The sequence below is a fragment of the Rana temporaria genome, chromosome 2 (genome assembly GCF_905171775.1).
Source record: "Rana temporaria chromosome 2, aRanTem1.1, whole genome shotgun sequence".
Lineage (NCBI taxonomy): Eukaryota > Metazoa > Chordata > Amphibia > Anura > Ranidae > Rana > Rana temporaria.
This window is the reverse complement of record NC_053490.1, coordinates 104,657,608-104,679,455: the sequence shown is the minus strand read 5'-3', so window position 1 is coordinate 104,679,455 and position 21,848 is coordinate 104,657,608. Positions and strand designations below refer to the sequence as shown.

The following is a 21,848-nucleotide window of genomic DNA, read 5'->3' as shown; positions in this document are numbered from 1 at the left end:
TGAAAAAAAAAGTTTACTGAAAAAAGTGCAAAAAATTTGTTACACCCAAGCACTTAAAACCCTTGAATATGTAGCGCCTGTGTGCTTCCAAGTACCGGTACTTTTCTAAATTTAAGGGGGATGAGGGAGTTAGTTAGCTCTCATACAGTTGATTTGTTTAAATTGGGTCTCTGTTTCAGCTGGGCTGTACTGTGGGCTCATTCTGTTGTTGCCGGGGTGCTTTACCACCCCGGGGCGACAGGTGGCGCCAGTGGAGACCAGGCTGGGGTGTCTCTTGCCAGCAGCCAATCAGGAGGGAGTTTCTCTTGCAGGGCATGCTGGGAGAGGGACGCCATGAGGCGGGGTTCTTGTTCCTGGTGTGGCACCCACCTTCAGGGTGACCACACATCACGGCCCCCGGCGAGATGGCCTACCAGGCCGGGGTGCGCGTGCCACGCGGTGTTCCTGGTTCCGGGACCATGTTAGCCCGGAGCAATTGAAGCTGTGGCGGGGCCCCAGTAATCGACTGGGTCCCCAAATTCTGAGGAAAGATCCCAAGCGTGATAGCTGTTCGGTGGGGAGTCAGCCTGAGGAGAGCCAAGAGAGGCAGGCAATCCAATAGGGCCTCGACAATCCATCAGGGATCAAGGTAACCGGACACTGAAAGGTTGGATGTCAGCCACCTGTCAGTCGGTGACCCAATTGAGAATTACCTGAGGGAGGTTCAGGCATAAGTACTACTGAGGAGGATTTTCTTCCATGATCCACGTTCTAGGGAAGGGTCTGTGGCAGAGGCTTGTTTCCCTCAAAGTCCAGAGTGATACCCTGGCTACCAGGTCGGTGTGAGAGGCCTGTCTACTGTACCCACTCCGGCTAGAGTGGTGACGAAAGCAAAGTGTCGTTGGAAGCAGGACTGCTTCCGTACTGTTAAGCCTTTTCTTCTCCTCATACATCTTTACTATCTACCTCAAGTTTTATTGTTTACCGTGTTGGGTAAATTAAAAGCACAAGAAAAGACACCCTGCTGTTTGGACATTCCATCATTGCTGCTCTCATCAACTACCCTAGACAGCGGAGTCACAGAGGTAACAGGCCATCCCAAATATAACCAGCGGCTCCTTCAGGGGTGAGCGCTACAAATAACATTTTTAAACCTACCCCACATACATGCACATCCATACCTCCCAACCGTCCCGGATTTCGCGGGAATGTCCCGCGATTCGCGGTAAATCCCGCGGTCCCGCGAGCAGAGCTATTGTCCTGCGATTTCGCTTCACCCCTCCCCCCCGCAAAACAACTCTGATCCGTGGCCCCCCCCCCCCCCCCCCCCCCGGCTCAACAACTTTGATCCGCGGAGACCCCCCCCGCTCAACAACTTTGATCCGTGGCCCCCCCTCCGCACAACAACTTCGTTTGGGGGGTATGCTCATTTGTCCCTCATTCTGAAGTTGAAAAGTTGGGAGGTATGCACACCCTTTAATTGTCACCACTGTGCCCCATGATGCCACTGTGCCCATTGTCACCACTGTGCCCCATGATGCCACTGTGCCAATTGTCACCTCTGTGCCAATTGTCACCTCTGTGCCCTTTGTCACCACTGTGCCCCATGCTGCCACTGTGCCCATTGTTGCCCCTTTCCCTCTAAAAAGCACTTACCTGAAGCTTCCATGTCATCCCTCAATATCTTCTGCCGCCGTGGTGAAGCTTCAGCCAATCAGGTTCCTGATAACCAGAATCCGGGAACCTGATTGGCTGAAACGGCCGTCAGTCTTATGCAAGGACCGCAGATTGCCTGCGCTCCGAGTATAGACATCCGAGAGCCGGAGGGCGGTACTGGAAAAGCTTATCAGAGCCGCTGGCTTTGATAGGCAGTTCCCCTCAGCCAACCAGCTACCGCTATTCGGGTAACCGGCGTCCTACGTCCGGTTATATGAATAGACCAGGCAGCTGGCAACCAACAATAACATACATTCGTGCAGTTATGCACGAATGTGTGTTATTAGCGAGAGGGGGTGGCGCTGCAGCGCCCTCTATAGACGGCCGCCAGAACTGCGGTTAAAATATCAAAATGACATTTTAGCCGAATAAAAGTTCTTAAAGGGCCCGTTTTTTTTTGTGTGTGACTGCGGGAGGGGGGGGGGGGGGGGGGCGGCGCCCGTGCATCCCTATGGACGGGCCGCCACTGCTAAGGGTAAGCCTATAGTGAGGCTTACCTATAGATACAGTAAATATCTCCTAAATGTGCACCATTTAGGAGATATTTACTTGTGAAGCCAATAGTATACCGTGCCGTTCCTTTAGAGCCCTGTGGTGTGAACAGTGACTCCCGTGCGCAGACACAGGAGTGACGTCTTTGCGGCTCGTCCAAACAAAGGACCAGAGCCCACCAACCTGGAAGGAAGATCGGGTGAAGGTGGAAGCCCTGTCAGTGGTAACAGTGCGCGGCTGGAGGACTTTGTTTTAACCACTTAAGGACTGAGCCTCTTTCCGAGATTTGTTGTTTACAAGTTAAAGCATTTTTTTGGCTAGAAAATTACATAGAACCCCCAAAAATTATAAAAAAAAATTCTAACACCCTAGAGAATAAAATGGCGGTCGTTGCAATACTTTATGTCACACCGTATTTGCGCAGCGGTCTTACAAGCGCACTTTTTTTTTTAAAAACTCTTTTTTTGTAAAGTTAGCCCAATTTTTTTTAACATTGTGAAAGATAATGTTACACCGAGTAAATTGATACCCACACTTCAAAATTGCGCCCTCTCGTGGAATGGCGAGCAGCTTTTACTCTACAATTCTACAGGTTGCATGTTTTGAGTTACAGAGGGCTAAAATTATTGCTCTAGCTCTACCGATCGTGTGTGGTTTGAACATCGTTTTCATATACAGGTGCTACTTGCGTATGCGTTCGCTTCTGCACGCAAGCTCGGAGGGACGGAGCGCTTTTAAAACATTTTTTTTTCTTATTTAGTTTACCTTTTATTTTTTATTTTTATTTTTTTTATTGTGTCACTTTTACTCCTATTACAAGGAAATGTTAACATCCCTTGTAATAGAAAAAAAGCATGACAGGTCCTCTTACATATGAGATCTGGGGTCAAAAAGACCTCAGATCTCATATTTACACAAAAATGCAATAAAGGCCCTTTAGGAGCTATGGGCGGAAGTGACGTTTTGATGCCGCTTCTGCCCTGCAATGGTATGGAGATCGGTCGGGGCCATCATCCCCTCACTTGTCTCCATACCACATAGGGAAGAGGACCCGATCGCTCCGCCACTACTGAAGGCTCCAGTAAGCCGTGGAGGGCACCGGAGAGCCACGGGGGGCACCTCTCCCATTGCCAATAAAAGTGATCTTGTGGTGAATCTGCCACAGAGACCACTATTATTGGAAACCGGACCGCCGCTGAAGAAGAGGATACCGGGGTTATGGCAGCTAGCTGCTGCCATAATAAAGAAATCCCGCTTCAAACAGCCGGCGTAGATCGGTGTGTGGTGGTCTGGAAGTGGTTAAGGTAAGTTTCACATAATGTGCTAGTAGTTTGCAATGCATAGCACAGAATTTTGTGTTGCAGGTTTTAAAAAAAAAATGGCGGTTTACTACCCCTGTGTGCCTTAAAATGAGCTTTAGTGTGTTTTTTACTGAAATGTTGTGCATGATGAACTGTTACGCTAATACTGTATGCCAGTGGCGGTGCATCCAAAGGGGCGCAGGAGCGCCGCCCCCTCTGGCTCGCTCACAGCCAGTAAAATATACAGATTCATACACTGTATGAATCTGTATATTTTCGCCGCTGCCGCCCACTATTCAGCTGACCGGACATTGAGCGCGGGTCAGCTGAATCGCGGCAGCTGACTGGCTGTGTGGAAGTGCCTATCAGGGCCATGCTCGGGACGTGCCGGCCGTGCGTCCGAAGATAAGACTGACAGGCGTCTCAGCCAATCAGGTAACCTGATTGGCTGAAGCGTCATCGAGGGCGGGACAAGGGACATCGAGGGACGTAGAAGCCATAAAGGTAAGTGCCAGGGGGGGGGGGGGACTGGGCACGGTGACTACAAGTGGGGGCACAGTGGCTACAAGTGGGGGCATAGTGGCTACAAGTGGGGGCACAATGGCTACAAGTGGGGGCATAGTGGCTACAAGTGGGGGCACAATGGTGACAATTGGGGGCACAGTGGCAACAATTGGGGGCACAGTGGCTACAATTGGGGGCACAGTGGCGACAATTGGGGGCACAGTGGCTACAATTGGGGGCACAGTGGTGACAATTGGGGGCACAGTGGCTACAAGTGGGGGCACAGTGGTGACAATTGGGGGCACAGTGGCTACAATTGGGGGCACAGTGGCGACAATTGGGGGCACAGTGGCGACAATTGGGGGCACAGTGGCGACAATTGGGGGCACAGTGGTGACAATTGGGGGCACAGTGGCAACAATTGGGGCACAGTGGCAACAATTGGGGGCACAGTGGCAACAATTGGGGGCACAGTGGAGACAATTGGGGGCACAGTGGCTGTGTTTGATGGCATAGTGGTGACAATTGATGGCGCAGTGGCTGTGTTTTGATGGCATGGCACGGCGGCTGCGTTTTGATGGCATGGCACAGTGGCTGCGTTTTTGATGGCACGGTGGCTGCGTTTTGATGGCATGGCACAGTGGCTGCGTTTTGATGGCACAGTGGTTGCGTTTTGATGGCACAGTGACTGCATTTGATAGCATGGCACAGTGGTGACAATTGATAGGTACAGTGAGGCTGCAATTGTTTTTTTTTCGTTTGCGCCCCCCCAAAAATTTTGAGCACCAGCCGCCACTGCTGTATGCATAGCGGATTGAAACTATCACCATTCAGACAAAGAAAAAAAACATTTAGAAGGGAAATGGAAGGAACAGGCAAGTGAACCAACAATGCACTAGCTTAAAGGAACCTATTTACAAAATAAAAAACAAACCTTTACAACCCCTTTTATTTCAGTTGGCCACAAACGCATATTTTTTCTGCTAACAAAGCTGCCAGTGGTTATGTGCTGCCATCTAGTGTGCCATTTGCAGAATGCACATTTCCTATTGTGAATAAACCCCCTCCCCTTCCCCAGCTGTGTTCAATCAACCATTTTCCCTAATGGGTATCTGCAACAGGTTCCTGATATATAGACACCCAACGTGAGGCTGTCCATCTGTTACTCCTCAAGGAAAGGTGTTGTCAGTGTCAAAGAGAAGTGCCAAAAGTAGGTTCTTCCATATAAGAACGTTAAAGGATGTCTGTTACAATGGGTATTTGCAGAAACATGTTGGAAGGTTTATACATTGTTAGGCATGTTCATTATTTGATGGTTGTAGCAAGACTGAAGCTGTTTAGCATAGTTGAAGATTAAAGCTAACCTATAGTTGTGCATAGTCTAGACATGGCTGGTTTTATTCACTTGATAGCTGTTCCTTATTGGGGGTATAACCTGTGCAGGAGATTTTGATTCAGTGCTATGATTATTGGCCTTTAACTTGCCTACATCCCTCCTGTTAAGCATAGTGATGTTGCAGTGATGTGAGTCAGTGGGTTTTTCAATAGTAAAGTACATCTGTGCAAAGCAGATATAAGGGTTTGTTCAGTTGTGTGGCCAGAGGGCAGTAACAAGTGGTTGTGCTGTGGTTTTCCCACCTACTTAACCTGGACCATTATGGAGGTTAAGGACCTGGCCCTTTTTGCGATTTGGCACTGCGTCACTTTAACTGACAATTGCGCGGCCGTGCGATGTGGCTCCCAAACAAAATTGGCATCCCCCCCCCCCCACAAATAGAGCTTTCTTTTGGTGGTATTTGATCACCTTCTGAGGTTTTTATTTTTTGCGCTATAAACAAAAATAGTGCAAATTTTGAAAAAAATCCAATATTTTTTGCTATAATATCCCCAAAAAAAATATAAAACGTTTTTTTTCCTCCGTTTAGGCTGATGCGTATTTTTGGTAAAAAAAAATTGCAATAAGCATTTGATACCATTTACAAAATAGGGGATAGTTTTATTGCATTTTTATTACTTTTTTTTTTTTTTTTTTTTTTTTTTGTGACTGTGACATTATGGCGGACACATTTTTGGGAACATTGTCATTTTCACAGTGAAAAGTGCTATAAAAATGCACCGATTACTGTGAAAATGACAGTGAAGGGGTTAACCACTGGGGGGCGTTAAGGGGTTAAGTGTGCCCTAAGGGAGTGATTCTTATTGTAGGGGGATGTGGCTGGACATGTGACATCACTGATCGTTGTTCCCTATAACAGGGAACAGACGATCAGTGACACTGCCACAGAGAAGAACGGGGAAGGTGTGTTTACACTCACCTCTCCCCGTTCTTCAGTTCCTGTGACCCGATCGCGGGACACCGGCGGCTATCGGTTCACCCAGTCACGGAGCTTCGGCCGGCGTATATCGGCGTTAGGCGGTCCTTAAGTGGTTGAACATAGTGAGCCACTCAGGGTTGTACACATGGTGTAGCCGTGGCATAAAAATAAACCCCTGTTGCATTTGTAAGGCAGTACTGCCAATGAAATCAACCCATTCTAGTCAGAGGTACTGTACTGTAAGCAATACAGGTGATTACTTGGCATCCTTGGGGTTAAAACAGTGGTGACCTCTGAGCTATCTGTTAACAACGCTGAAAAGTGATCCATTGTGGAATGCTTTTCAGAGTGGCTGCATGGGTTGCCTCATGTGAGAATGAGCCCTAAAACTATACTAGTACTATTGGACCAGGCTTATCCAGGAGCTTTTGCTAATAACAGCATTTTCTGCTTCAGATGGAGCCATTCTGCCTGCTGTATGTTCCTTCAGTAGGCTGTCTGTCTGATAAGCAGCCAAGTGGCCAACTGAAGGAGCTTCCATAACAGGCTGACAATGCTACTGTGAGGCTGTGGCTTAGCGTTTGTCTGTTTCCAAGTGTTTTTATTACTGGCAGGATCTCCAGGTAAGAAACTTTTGCAATAGGTTCTCAGAACAGTGATTGTAGCTTGTTGGCCCTCAACAAAAGTAAAGATTTGGATGTAGGGTGGTATCATTAATCGCCATTCTGATTTTATCTGAACCATCTTCCCATATCAAATGGGACTTTTTAATGATTTGCACTATTCCCACTAGAGCTGCACGATTCTGGCCAAAATTAGAATCAATTTTGTTTTGCTTAGAATAAAGATCACGATTCTCGGTGTAAAATCTTTCAGGTTGTACAAAACATTTTTTTGCTAACTTTACTGGGGTTGTGGGCGTGTTTGTGGTGTGTGCCTGTGTTTTTTTCCCCCCAAAAAATTGCATTTGAAAGACTGCTGTGCAAATACAGTGTGACAAATATTGCAACAATTTTTTATTCTCTCGGGTCTCTACTAAAAAAAAAGTGTGTGTTCTTTTTTTTTTTGCTAGAAAAGTTACATAGATTTTAGCTTGAAAACAAATGTCGGAGGGGGGGGGGGGAGGTTTGGTGGTTAAAATTTCCTAGTTTACATACAGAAGTCTATTCCTTTGCTGTAAAAGACAAATTTTTACTTTTCGTTTAGACTTACCATTCCACTGAAAGAATGTTGTAAAATTTGGCAGACTGCTGGGACTTTGCTGAGAGAATTCTCTGCATACAAAACACCCGGAAATACTTTGTCAAGATCGCAATAACGATGCTTGATGATTAATCGTGCAGCTCTAGTTCCCACTGCCCACTTGGGTTTGAAGTGTCATAGGACTGCTCCATATCTGTATCCAAATTATTTTTCTTTCTTGGCATCTAATGCTACTCCTGTTTGTTGCATTGATAACCTCTGTATCTTTGTTACACATATAAGATTAGAAGTGAAGTGTGACAGGACTGTTCGTACGCTCAATACGTATTGCCTGAAGAGGCCAGCATGCTTTCAAAGCATGCACTACAGTCTATTTTATTAGCCAATTAATTGTATTGCCCAATACCCAAATATCTGCTCTTGTCAATGACCCAATATGCTGCTGTTTATGAGGATGCCACAATATACTGCCTATGCCCACAACTTTAGAAACGTGCATAACTACCGTGTTTCCCCGAAAATAAGCCCGGGTCTTATATTAATTTTGGCAACAAAAGATACAGTAGGGCTTATTTTCGGGGTAGGTCTTAACATGTAATGTGCTGTCTTTTCTCCCCCTCTCTCTCCCTGCCTGACAGGAATCCCCAGTGTAAACGGAGTTAAAATGCTTGTAAAATCCTATAATCCACTCTATTACAGTAGTGTATAATGTGTGTTTCTGTAATATAATTGTGCCAAATACCTTTGTTCATCGCTTATGTGACCCGCCGGAGCTCTCTTCCCTGCAATTATATTACAGAAACGCACACATTGTACATTATATACTACTGTAATAGAGTGGATTATAGGATGTTACAAACATTTTAAACTAGGGCTTATTTTCGGGGTAGGGCTTATATTGCAGCCCTCCTGGAAAATAACGCTAGGTCTTATTTTCGGGGTAGGTCTTATTTTCGGGGAAACACGGTACATGGTGAAAATTAAGGTTCGATCCTACCTGGACTATGGAAACAAAATCCTGTTCGCTGCACATAATCCCAGCTCTAAGACTTCTTTTGCTAAGAATTGAAGATTATTGTAGCAGAAATAAATTGCTGTTATCCCATAAACACTAATGCTTTTCTCTGCTACACTGATGACCTCATGATTAAAGTAAGAATATAGGCAAAAAAAAATATTCTCATTTTGAAGACGGGGAGGGTCAAAGACTCTGCCATGTGTCCAGTTTTCCTTCACTTCCTGTCCCATAGCCAAAACAGGTGAGCAACATCCCTGCAAATTAAGGGAATCTTTTGGAGATTGTAAGATTTGCCCTCTGTTACTTTTCTGGGGACAGCCCAAAATGTATTTATATTTTTCTTTCAGTGATCATGGTAAACCGGACAAATAGAGGGGGACCATTCCTAATGGGCAACGATGTGCAGTCAGGTGCCATTAAGAAAATTGGGGAGGGGGGTGTATATAGCCTACCCCACCACCAGTAAAAATGTGGGGCTCCTATGACCCATGGTTCCAGAGATATGGGGCTCCTTGCACAGTCTGTCAGAAGTTAAATACCAGCTGACACACACTGTTTGCAACAGACTGAGAGGTTGAGCTCACAGTGCCTCCGACTACTAGTCGGAGGCACTGAGCTCAATAATCAGCTGGGAGTTTCTGGACCAATGGTAATTTTGCTGCTAGAAAGTGTCACTTTTTTGCTTTTTTGCAACTCCTTTGGGGGGGGAGTTTTGTGAATTTAAAAAACCCACCAACATTGGCTTTTTATAATGTGAAAGATGTTACACTGAATAAATGGATACCAAACATGTTGCACTTTAAAATTGTGTAAACTTGTGAAGTGGCGCCAAACTTCAGTACCTATAAATCTCATATATATATATATATATATATATAAATTTTTACAGGTTGCATGTTTAGACAGAACGCAGTGTCTATCACATGAGCTGGTCTAGGAGGGCACAACTTTTCTCACAGTGCAGCCAAACTTTCACACACAGCGGGGGAGGGGGGGGGTGAGAAAAGTCCAGCCTTTGTAGACCGACTTGTGTGATAGATGAAGTGTTCTGTCTATCACACAAGCTGCTCTAGGAGGAGGGCGGACCTTTGTCACAGCGCGCTGGTGATGGGGCACTGGTGAGGCTGCATTGATCTCTTGTATTATGTCCGCAGTCAATGACCATCTCTTGTACCATGCCTATGTTCTCTTAAAATCTTTAGTATGTCCTCAGTCTCTAATCATCTCCTGTACCATGCCCGCAGCCTCTGACATCTTGACATCTCCTGTACTATGCCCACAGCCTCTAACCATCTCTTGTATCATGTGCGCAACCTGTGACCATCTCTTGACCTATAGCATATCTGCAGTCTCAGAGGGACTCTGAAGAGGAGTCGAGAATGGGAGCACCGCCGGGATGGGGGGCCATGGGACAAGTCAGACATGTGTGGACTATGGAGAGGTGACTATAGGAAAACCAGAGCCAACAGACTGATCCCTGCATGGTGCCCCTGAGAGGAGGTCGGTGATGGCACCGCCAGGCCAGTCTAAGGGGGGTCACTGATGTAAGGGGGGAGTAAATACAATAAGGTAAGGGGGCACTGATGTAAAGGTTCCCCCTTATATCAGTAAACCCCCCCGCACCTTAACTTAGTGTATTCTTTCTGAGCTCCCCAGTCTCTCACTAGACTTCCAAGATCCCAGCCAAAACTGGATCCCATGAGCTCTTCTACAGCTAACCTGCTGTATATTCCTCAAGCTTCACCCATGCTACGCCCTGGGTCCCTGAGTTGACTGAAGCTTTCCCACTTCTTTACTGTTCTGGCCTTCTGATAACAGGAGTGGTTGTCCCATGGTGGCAACTGTTTCCCCTTTTTACCTTCAACATGCGCTTGGTTCACTCCTTTCATTCTCCGTAACCATGTGGCTAGGTTCATGAGGTCTCCATAACATAGGTTGTGTCCTGATTTACTTGAGGAAACCGACTGCTAGAAAGGGAGGTAGAGCACCAAACGGCTCCCCCCCCCCCTCCTCGCTCCCAGAGGACCTGTTGCCTATGCCAGCTACTGTACATTCTCACCGGTCTATGGTTACCTGTAGCAACTACTCTCTTGCTCCCACTCATCTGCTGAGTTTATCCTTTGTAGCGGCTCTCGTGTATCCTGTGAGTGTTTTACAGGCCTTATTCTTATGATACACCATGCACCCCTTTCAATTACTTCAGGAAAGTTTCATGAATTGTCTAAATCGGTGGTCTCCAAACTGCAGCCCATTGCCTGCCCTCCTGGGGCACTATGCCTCCCACCAACGAGGGGGCACCATTCCTTCCACTGACCCCAACAATAGGACAATTTTTCCCTGTTCGTCTTTCAGGACAGCCACCATAGAGACACAGGCTCCTCCCCTCTTAAACACTGCCTTCCAATTAAAGATTTAAACCTCATCCTTCCTCCAGCTCCTCAGTTTATGGTGTTTCCTCTGGCAGGGAGACACCGCTGGGGACCAAGGGCCAGACAGCTGGGGAGGCTGAGGCTAGTATTCCTGAGGGGAGGAGCTGGCTCTCCATTCCTCAGACCCTCTGCAGCAACCCGGTTAGCTAGTGAGCTAAATACCTGGGGTACTTGCCGTGCTGCATTCCTCGACATTTCTGGGGAGAATTTTGAACGGGGAGGTCCTTTTCCTTTTCGCCCAGGGGTGCTGCTGCAGGCGGCGTGTCGGCTCCCTGTGTAAAAAACAGTCGGCCAGGAAGCTGGGACCGGACGACGAGTGACCTAAGTTCCGGGAGGGGCGGGCACTTCCGCCAGATTCACGTCGCTCGGTCCTAGATGCAGCAGGTGAAAAGGACCGAACGCTGGGCTGGTGCGGCCTACTCTTGCAGCCGTGGGGACGGTACTTTTTTGGCATTTTGCGACCACAATCCTCAGGGGAGATGTCAGAAGAAGACTTCGTGTGCACCTCCGGACGACAACAGCACCAGCCACTCTAAGGTAAGGGGAACCCTAGGGTGGTGTTCCCTTACTATTTTGCTGATAGCTTCACTGGTGTTTTTTTTCTTCTGGTGGTCGGGGAGGTTAGGAGGTGTATCTGGGACCCTGGTGGTGGTTGGTCCTAGGGGGAAGAACTCCTGGTGGTTTTCTGTTACACCGCTGATGGGCTCTCACTCACGATTACTCTCTGCTCTTGTCTGTGTTTTTCTGCAGAAATCCACAGAGAAATCTGCCCACAATTCCAAGAAAAAGTGTCCCTCCTGTAGAACTTCTTTGGGGGGGGGGGGGGTATAGCTGGAACAAGGCACTTTGCAAACGTTGCATTAAGGGGCTAATTAGAGAGAGAGGCAGAGCAGGGTTCTGACCTAGCTGCATCTGTGAAAGAGCTTTCCAGCACCTTTAATCATTTAAAGATCTTTTTGCTAGTTTTCAATTGCCCCAGAGAAGCCCTTCTCCAGCGCAACAGATTATTCTGCCTAGTCCAGTGGTAGAGGCCAGGGGACTTCAGAGAGGACGCGGAGGAAGAGCCGCTTCTAGCTCCCAGGGGGAGTCAGATGGGGAATGGACGGAGGGGGGAGTCCTCCAGAACCTCTCGCTACAAACGTTCTCTCGAAGAGGTGGAGGATCTTCTAGGAGCTATCCACAATACTTTAGGGATACCAGAAGAAGTCACTGTCGCTCCACCTATGTTTCGCCTACAGTTCAAAGCTCTTCCCTTCGGGCTCTCCTCCCCCCCCCCCCCCCATCTTCACCAAAGTAATGGTGGAGATCCTGGCGTTCCTTCGTCTCAAGGCATCTCAGTGGTGGCGTACCTGGACGACCTATTGTTTGCATCTTCCCCGGAACAGCTATCCCAGGACCTCCAGGTAGCAAGGGATATCCTGGAGAACTTGGGATGCCTTTTGAATCTGGAGAAATCCAGCCTGACGCCCTCACAAAGGGTCACCTTCCTGGGTTACGTATTGGACTCAACCAGGCAGATGGTTTTTCTTCCAGCAGAAACGGTCCAGAAGGTGGACAAGGCAATGTTGCTCCTTCAGGGCAACTCTCAGCTCTCAATAAGGAAAGCCATGTCAGCCTTGGGTCTGCTGACATCCACACTTCTGGTGGTGCAGTGGGCAGGGTTGCATTTTTGTCCCCTACAACTGTACATCCTAAGTGTCTGGGACCACAACCTAGGATCTCTGGACGTTTTAATATCGGTACCGGTTCAGGTCAAGAGGGCCCTCTGGTGGTGGAGGAAGGAGGCGAACCTGTTACAAGGTCTGGAATTTATTTTTCCAATATCCAGAACAGTAATGACGGATGCCAGTGGCACAGGGTGGGGAGCTCACCTAAATTTCCATCTGATGCAGGGTACCTGGGGGGAAAAGAGGACTCAAGGAGGTCCTCAAATTGGAGGGAACTGAAGGCAATAGATTTAGCCCTCAGAGCCTTTCAAAGGGAGCTTCAGGGCCAGCATGTACGGGTCCGGTCAGACAACTCCTCCGTGGTAGCCTATATCAACAAACGGGGGCACCAGGAGTGGATCCTTGTGGGTTCTGACAGAATCCATTCTGAGGTGGGCGGAGGCAAATGTTCTGTCTTTCAGCAGTCCATCTGATGGGGGAACAGAATCAGGTTGCGGACTTCTTCAGCAAAAAAAAGCTGAGGGAGGGCGACTGGGTGCTGAACCAAGAGGTTTTCGAAATGATCACTCAAAGGTGGGGGAATACCGGAGGTCGATCTGTTCGCCTCAAGGGAAAACGCCAAGACACTTTTTTTTTTTTTTTCTCTCACTGAACAGGTGGGACAGAGCTCTAGGGGTGGATGCTCTGGCTCAGACCTGGCAATTTTCCAGGTGTTATGCTTTCCCCCCTCCGGTTCTGATTCCGGCAGTCTTGAGAAAACTGCAGGGGGAGAGTACAACGCTTATCCTGATTGCACCTCATTGGCCCAGAAGGCCATGGTTTTCCATCCTGAAGGGCTTGTCAGCAGAGCTTGCCTGGATTCTGCCAATCCGGGAAGATCTTCTTGCTCAGGGTCCAATCTGTTGTCCGCAAGTAGAGAGGTAGAATCTAGCAGCTTGGCTTCTGAAGAGGAGCTGCTAAGGGGCAAAGGCTTCTCGGAACGTTTAATAACAACTCTTCTAAGTTGCAGAAAGAGAGAAACGCAAGCCATCTACTCAAAAGTTAGGAAGCGCTTTAATAACTGGTGCTCTGAAAGCTTTCAATGTTCATAGCCCTGTGGCTGTGTTAGAATTTTTGCAGTCTGGGACAGATGAGGGCCTGGCCATTAGCACTCTAAAGGGTCAGGTGTCAGCGTTGAGTGTCTTTTTGGAAAAACAGTTGGCAACTGATCCATGGGTGTCTAGGTTCTTTAAAGCCTTGAGCAGAAGGAGACCAGTTGGAGTCCCCACCTTCCCAGTATAGGATCTCTCCTTGGTCTTAAAGGCCTTCACAGGAGAACCGTTTGAACCATTAGAAAGCTGTACGTTAAAGGTGATCACACTCAAGACTGTGTTCCTAGTCGCGATCACCACAGCTAGAAGAATGAGTGAACTCAAAGTCCTTTCTATTAGGGCACCGTTTTTTCGGATCGCTTGTTTTTCAAACGGATCCAGCCTTCTTGCCGAAGGCTTCTTCTAATTTTCATAACTTAGATGTTAGGAGGTCTGTCCTCCAGTACTTAAGTAGCCCAAGTCAGTTCAGAAAATCTGACTCGTTTTTTTTTTTTTTTTTTTCGGGGTCCAGGAAGGGGTCTAAAGCCTCTAAACGCACAATAGCCAGGTGGTTAAGATCAGCCATTGTTCAGGCCTGTGTAGCCCCCAGAAGGTGTCGGGACACATTTCGACAGGGCAGTAGCGACTTCGCAAGCGGAGTGTGCTGGTGCTTCCCCGGAACAGATTTGCAAATCTGCAACGTGGTCTAGTTTCTCGACGTTCGTGAAACACTACAGACTGGACCTTCTTTCAGCCAAGGATCAGGCCTTTGGGCGCAAAGTACTACAGGCAGTAGTCCCACCCTAGGGTAAGGTGCTTGCTTATCCTCTCTACGGTGGCTGTCCTGAAAGACGAACAGGGAAAATCGGGGTTACTTACCAGTAACATCCCCTTTTCCTGGAGTCTTTCAGGACCGCATCGGTACCCACCCTTTTTTCGTGAATATCTCTGGAAACTCATCATACGAGGCCGTCGGGTAAGATGAAATATTGTTTTTATGACGTGTTCTTGTGTCTCCCCAGCTGACCGGAGGTACTCTGGAAAAACTGAGGAGCTGGAGGGAGGATGAGGTTTAAATTTTATTGGAAGGCGGTGTTTCATAAGAGGGGAGAGGAGACTGTCTCTCTACGGTGGCTGTCCTGGAAAAGGGATGTTACCGGTAAGTAACCTTGATATTTTTATATATATATATATATATATATATATATATATATATATATATATATATATATATATATATATATATATATATATATATATATATATATATATATATATATATATATATATATATATATATATATATATATATATATATATATATATATATATATATATATATATATATATATATATATATATATATATATTCATTCTCTCCCTTCACCTTTCAGGACCGCACCTTGGAGAGAGCGTAGCTCCACCTCTTTACAGGAAACACTGCATGACAACGCTCCTTTAAAAAGCAGCTGCTTCCACCATGCCTCTGTTTTAGTGTTTCCTCCGTCATGGAAGCACTGCTGGGGAACCAGAGGGGCTCCGCTCTCACGCTCTCTCGCTCTCGGTTTTGGCAGTACCTTCATCCATTTGGTTGTCTCTCAGACCAACCCCAGCTCCTTCCAGTATGTGAGGGGGTGCTCCGGTGTCTCTTCCTTCGCCGGCTCACAGGAGTAATGGTCGGTCTGGGGTTGTCCTCCCAGGGTGTTCGGGGGGGGGGGTCGCAGTTGTGCTCATACTGAGCGTCCATGCCAGGTCTCTGCATGGCGGCGCCAAATCCCGGACGGCGGGTGACATCAGTTCCGGTGGGTGGAGACTTCTGACATAGCAGCAATTGGTTCCAGCTGCTGGAACGCAGGAGGAAGAGGCAGGTCATCTGGCCAGGACTTCCTTTCGCTCATAGGAGCTAAGCAAAGGAAAATAAGCTTTTTAAAACTCAGTGGCGGCAGCTGTGGTGGTCCATAATGGAGGAAGCTGAACCATCAGCAGCAGTGGTGGATGCAGGTGCCAGGCCCAGGTAGGAAAGGTACAGTGGTGCCTCTTTCCTTTTTGTTTTATGACACTGGGTGTTTTTTTGTTACTAATTAAAACCTGCAGCTGTCTGCTTTAGTATTAATGCTCTAATAGCAGTTCAGCAAGGAGTGAGACTCTGTGGCACATAGGGTGTCGGCTAAAGGGTTCTGTGTGTTCTGTTAATTGGTTATTTAACCCTAAAAAAGGGCCTGGGTTTTTTTCTGTTTCAGAAAGCCACAACTAAAACAGAGCAACAGGAAGAAAATGCCCTTCATGCAAAAACCCTTTAAGGGATTCTTGGCCAAAACCACTGTGCAGATCCTGCATTGCGGACCTAGTGAGGGAAGAATCTACACAGGAGTGTAAAGATCCCTTATTCTCTAAGAAAAAAAATTGGCAGAGACCCTAGGGACAGTGCGTTCCCTGGTAGAGAAAAAGGGCCAGAGTTCCAGCCAGGAACAGAGTTCTCAATCCAGTCTCCCTCCGTCCACTTCCAGACCAGTGGAGAGTGAGTCTGAGGATGAAAGGGGGAAGCGTTACACCCCCCCCCCCCTCAACCGTTGATTCGGAGGAAGATGAGGCAAGATCCTCTAGGTATAAACTGACGCTTGAAGAGGTGGACGAATTGCTCAAGGCAATATATACCACTTTGGAAATCCAAGAGGGAAAACCCCAGTTGTCGGTACATGACAAAATGGGTCTGGAAGAAGTTAAACATAGTCTTCCCAGTACATAAGGTCCTAACAGATACTATTAAGAGTGGAAGGATCCAGAAAAAGACAGTGTGTGTGTTTTGTTTTTTTGTTTCCCCCCCCCCCCAAGCCCTCAAAAGACGGTTTCCCTTTGAGGAAAAGGAAGAGTTGGTTTGGAATAAACCAAAAATAGATGCCGCCTTCACCCAAGTATCTAGAAAGACCGATTTTGGCTTTCGAGGATATGGGCATCCTTAAGGATGCTATGGACAAAAGGGCAGATGACTACTGAAAGCCTAGGACTCAGTATTGTCCAATCTGAAACCTGCAATGGCTGCCACAGTTGTTGCTAGGAACATGGAATGTTGGTTGGAGCAACTAAAAAAACATGATATAGCAGGCACTTCCAGGAAGGATCTATTGGAGTCCTTTCCCACTTTGCTAAAAAGCGGTCAAATATATGGCAGACGCTTCAGCAGAATCCACTAGGATGACGGCCGGATCCTCAGCGCTCGTTAACTCAGCGAGAAGAGCCATCTGGCTAAAAACCTGGTCAGGGGACTTTGCCTCCAAAGTTAAAATTATGCGGAATTCCCTTTTCAGGAGACCTGATGTTTGGGCCAGAACTAGAGTCGGTCCTTGACAGGACAGCAGATGAGAAAAAAAGCTTTCCCACAAAAAGCGGTGCAGCAAAGAATTTTTTTTTTTTTTGTCCTTTTCAGAAAACCAATAAAAGACCAAACACAGAAAAAGTCCTGGAATCCTCAGAGGAAGAGGGAGGGGTGCTCTTTAGACCTCCCGAACAAACTTCTAAAAAAACAATGACCATCTCCCAGTAGGGGGAAGGTTACAGGACTTCCTTCCAGCTTGGGGGGGGAAAAACAACAAGAAGTCCTTTCGTTCTGAGCCTAATCGGACAGGGGTACCAACTATAATTCTCAGATTTATCAAATTGATTTTTACATCACAAATCTACCAAAGGACCGGGAAAAAGCCCTGGCTATGAAGTCTCTTTTGCAAGAACTGATGCAACAAGAAGTTATTTCCCAAGTACCGAAGGATCAGCAGGGGAAATTTTTTTTTTTTTTTTTTTTTTTTATTCCCACATTTTTCTGGCCAAAAAGCCATCGGAAATTTCGCTTGATCCTCAATTTGAAGATTCACAACCTGTCCATAGAATACAAAAAAATCAGAATGGACACAATTTTTTTTCTGTAAGGAAACTACTCACCCCGGGTTGTGACATGGCATCGATCAACCTGAGAGATGTAGATCTCCATGTTCCAATAGCACCCCAGTCACAAAAATTTCTGCGGCTAGCAGTCAATCTGGGAGGGGGAGAAGTGTCGTACCTGCAATTTCGGGCCCTGCCTTTCGGTCTTTCCTCTTCTCCCAGAGTGTTCACGAAAGTGATGGCAAAGGCTCTGGAGCCCTTGAGGCTGAAGGGAATTCTAATAGTACCTTGGACGATCTACTGCTGTTCAGACTCAAGAGATCAGGTGGAGGTCAATCTGCAAATAACCCAAGAACACCTAAAGGGTTTGGGTTGGCTTCTCAACCTCCAAAAATCCAATCTTCTACCATCCCAAAGGGTGAGGTTCTTGGGCTACGAGATAGATTCAGTAAAATGGACAAGAGAAGATAGGAAAAAAATGCAGTCGGCTCTGAAAACTCTTCAATGCGATTCAGATCTCGGTAAGGCAAGCTTTGTCCACTCTCTGTCTCTTGACAGAGGCAATTCCTTCAGTTCAGTGGGCCAGATTTCATGCCTGCCCTCTGCGGGCAGACATTCTGAAGAATTGGTCCTATCAGGAACCCCTAGAAAAAAGGTTCAAAATGGGACAAAAGACAAAAAGATCACTCTGGTGGTGGAGAAACCAAAAACATCTAGAAGGGGCTTCTTTGGAACTTTCCAGTAACCCATCGAGTAACGGATGCGAGTGCATGGGGGTGGGGAGCCTACCTGGAAGAACAGACAACTCAAAGGAGTCTGGTCGGAGGCAAGGAGATCCTCGAATTGGAGGGAATTGAAGGCTATACAGCTAAGTCTTCTCTCTTTTCAGCTAACCCTAAATAAACAACATTTACAAATTATTATCAGACAACATGACAGCAGTAATATATTTAACAAAACAAGGGGGTACAAGAAGCAGGACCCTGATGGACCTAGCTCATCAAATTCTGAGATGGGCAGAAAACAACTTGGCCTCTCTGAAAGGTATGGAAAACACTCTAGCAGATCTCCTCAGCAGGAAAGAGAAGCAGAGTGGTCTCTGAACCAGGAGGTATTTGAGAAAATCCATAGAAATGTGGAGGTTTCCTCAGGTGGACCTCTTTGCAAAACAAGAAAATGCAAAGACACCAGCTTTCTTCTCTTCAGAGGCAGGGTCAAGCTATCGGGATAGATGCGTTGGCCCACAAGTGGGACTTCCCTTTGTCTTGCACATCCCCCCCCCCCCCCGTTCCAACTGGTACCGATGGTATTGGCAAAATTCAGGGTGGAATCCACAGAACTAATCTTGATAGCCCCCTACTGGCCAAAGAGGCCTTGGTTTGCCACCCTGATGAACCTTTCAGCAAAACCCCCCCGGAGGTTGCCGATCAGGGCAGATCTGTTTCGGAATCAGATTCTTGATCCAGGCTATCCCAACCTAACAGCCTGGTTTCTGAAGAACAAATATTAAAGGAAGGGATTATCAGAAAAACTTAATACCCTCCTGGCAAGTAGAAAATTAGTCACCAGAGCTATATACTTTAAAGTCTAATACCTGGTGTTCCAGCAAGAACTTTTAATTTTAGTAATACTATTTTGGTTCTAGAATTTCTTCAAGGATTGGAGAGGTTTAGCAGCAAGTACCCTCAAGACGCAGTTTTTTGGGGGAAAAAACCCTGTCAAGGGAACCTTTTAATCAGATTCTTTAGGGCTATGGCAAAGCCTAGACCTATTTTCCCAAATGGGACTTGTCTTTGGTTCTTCAGGCTCTCACTAAGTCTCCATTTGAACCTATAGAGTCTTCTTTAAAATTTTTGACACTCAACTATTCTGCTGGTAGCAGTAACTTCTGCTTGAAGAATAAGTGAGTTACAAGCTCTTTCAATTAAAGAACCTTTTATGAGATGTCTACCAGATAGGCTAGTCTTAAGGACAGACCCAGCTTTCCTGCCAAAAGTATAATCAATCTTTGACCGCACACAGGAGATAACTCTCCCTACCTTTGCCCCTGTCCTTCGGGTCCAGGTGAAGAAGCCTTCCACATTTTGGACGTCAGGAGGTGTCTTCAAAGTATCTAGAAGTAACGAAGAATATCAGGAAGTCTCCTTCACTATTCATCCTGATAGAAGGTGCTAACAAGGGCAGTAAGGCTTCCAAGAGTACCCTGGGAAGATGGTTAAAGCAAGCCATTAAAGAGACATACATCTCTTTAGGACTGGAACCTCTGGTGGGTATTTTACCTCATTCTACCAGAGCAGTGGCAGCATCATGGGCAGAAAAGGCCGGGGCATCTCCTGAGCAAATCTACAAGGCAGCCACTTGGTCCAGTTTTTCAACCTTCATAAGGCACTACCGTTTGGATCTGATGTCAGCCTCGGACCAGTCCTTTGGTAGGAAGGTTTTGCAGGCAGTGGTTCCACCCTGAAGTAAGTTTCTCGGTTATCCTCTCCAAGGTGCTGTACTGAAAGGCGAAGGGAGAACCTTGGACTTACCGGTGACGGTATTTCTACGAGCCTTTCAGGACAGTAGCCTACTTCCCTCCCTTGGTTATCGTAAGTAAGATATCATTTGTGGGACTTTTAACTGTCTGCTTTATCTTCCAGCATGTCGGAGGATTTCTCGGTAACCACTGAAGGCATGGTGGAAGCAGCTGCTTTTTAAAGGGGCATTGTCACGCAGTGTTTTTCCTGTGAAGAGGTGGAGCTACGCTCTCTCCAAGGTGCTGTCCTGAAAGGCTCGCAGAAATATCGTCACCGGTAAGTCTAACTAAGGTTTTTCTTTTCACTGACCCCAATGATGGGGCACGATTACTCCTTCTGACTATGGACACTATAATTTTACTCCCACTGTCGCAGTGCATTTTATACTCCCACTGGCTACTTTGGGCCCCCCTCAAGTGTGAAGAATGGTCAACTGCCCCCTTTTTTTTTTTTTTTTCTGCAACTGCCCCTTTGTTTATAAAGTTTGGATAATACCCCTGGCGTAAACGCTCCTGATACATTACAAGTCATGATGCATACTTGGTTATCCTCCCTAACTTAACTATTGCTGCCGAGGCATATCCCTAAGCTGGGTACACACTGTTTAAAAAAAGGCTCTGGTCGGTGATGCTGTACTAACCATGCAAGGTTAGTCCAGCAATCCTCAACCCCCCCTGCTGAGCTGTTGTGTTAAGACTGATCAGGAGTCGGGGGGACATGCATGCACGTGCACCACCCGGCCATTTTTTTAATTGCAGATGGCAATTTAAACTATCAAGGGGGGGGGGGGGGTTTAATTTGACATTTGGATATATGATCCAATAAATAGACTTCCATTGTGGACTTTTTTATTTTATTTTTTTATTTTTTGTGGTTGCTTAAACTTATTTGTCCTGAAATGCTGTTAAATCTGAAAATATTGGTTCTGCTTTTAAAGGTCACAATGTCAAAGTCATCAAGTTCTTCTGGACCACAGCAAGTAAAGTACTCCCGGAGAGTAGCCCTGAAGAAGGTGGTGCACCCTTCTGACAGCAGCAAGGAGGATGAAAAATTATGGAAGCCTTCAGTTGTTCCATCAAGTGATTCTGAGGAGCCGCCACCAAATGCATTTATGCAGAGAAGAGCCAAGAACATTGAGGATAACAAAGCCATGGTTTGTACCAAAGGCGGCCTAAGAGCACGCCTATCCTCATGCCTCCCCCCTGTAAGGCTGACCATTTACTAAAAATGTTCTTGTCTTGGGTGTTTTTTTTTTTTTATAAATCTGCATCTACAAACATTAACAATATCACATTTCATAATTATCCATTACTTTTTGTTTCTTTCATATTAATAAATGCACACCCTGTAAATCACCAGAAACTATGTTTAAAAAAAAGAAGATGGAGACTGGAGGGAACAAAAGGGAAGAACTCTTCCCCCCCCCCCACCCTCAAGGAGTAAGGTTTAAAATACCCAATTACCCTGGCTGCAGCCAGTTTAATGAGGTTAACCTTCCATTCCAAATTCTATGATAGTTCTGTGTTCCTCTATGCTCGTACATTATTTCTCATATGGGAGCATTTGATTTATCGCTTTAAGCCATTGATCCCTTGAGGGGGGTATTTGTTGCATCCACCTAAAGAAAATTTGCTTGCGTTCCATAAATAACATTTCTTGTAGACAGGTCTTGGCATATCCAGTCACCCTCTGGCTCTCCATCAGTCCCACTAGGCAGACCTCTGGAGTAAATGGGATACATTCTCCCAGCACTTTTGAC

The 21,848-nt window shown here is 46.6% G+C and overlaps 1 protein-coding gene across 2 annotated transcripts in view; it reads left to right on the top strand.

Moving 5' to 3' along the window:
- The first annotated feature begins 5,094 nt into the window (after positions 1-5,094).
- LOC120929329 (cell division cycle-associated protein 7-like) overlaps positions 5,095-21,848 on the top strand; it is a 54,432-nt gene continuing 37,678 nt past the window's right edge. Inside the window, exons 1-3 of one of the 2 annotated variants that reach the window (XM_040340695.1) lie at positions 5,124-5,202; positions 20,213-20,365; positions 21,027-21,242. In XM_040340695.1, coding sequence (XP_040196629.1) covers positions 21,033-21,242 — 210 coding nt within the window. In that variant the 5' untranslated portion in view covers positions 5,124-5,202; positions 20,213-20,365; positions 21,027-21,032. Of the gene's footprint in view, positions 5,203-20,212; positions 20,366-21,026; positions 21,243-21,848 lie in introns of both variants that reach the window. The other variant, XM_040340694.1, reaches the window with a different exon arrangement.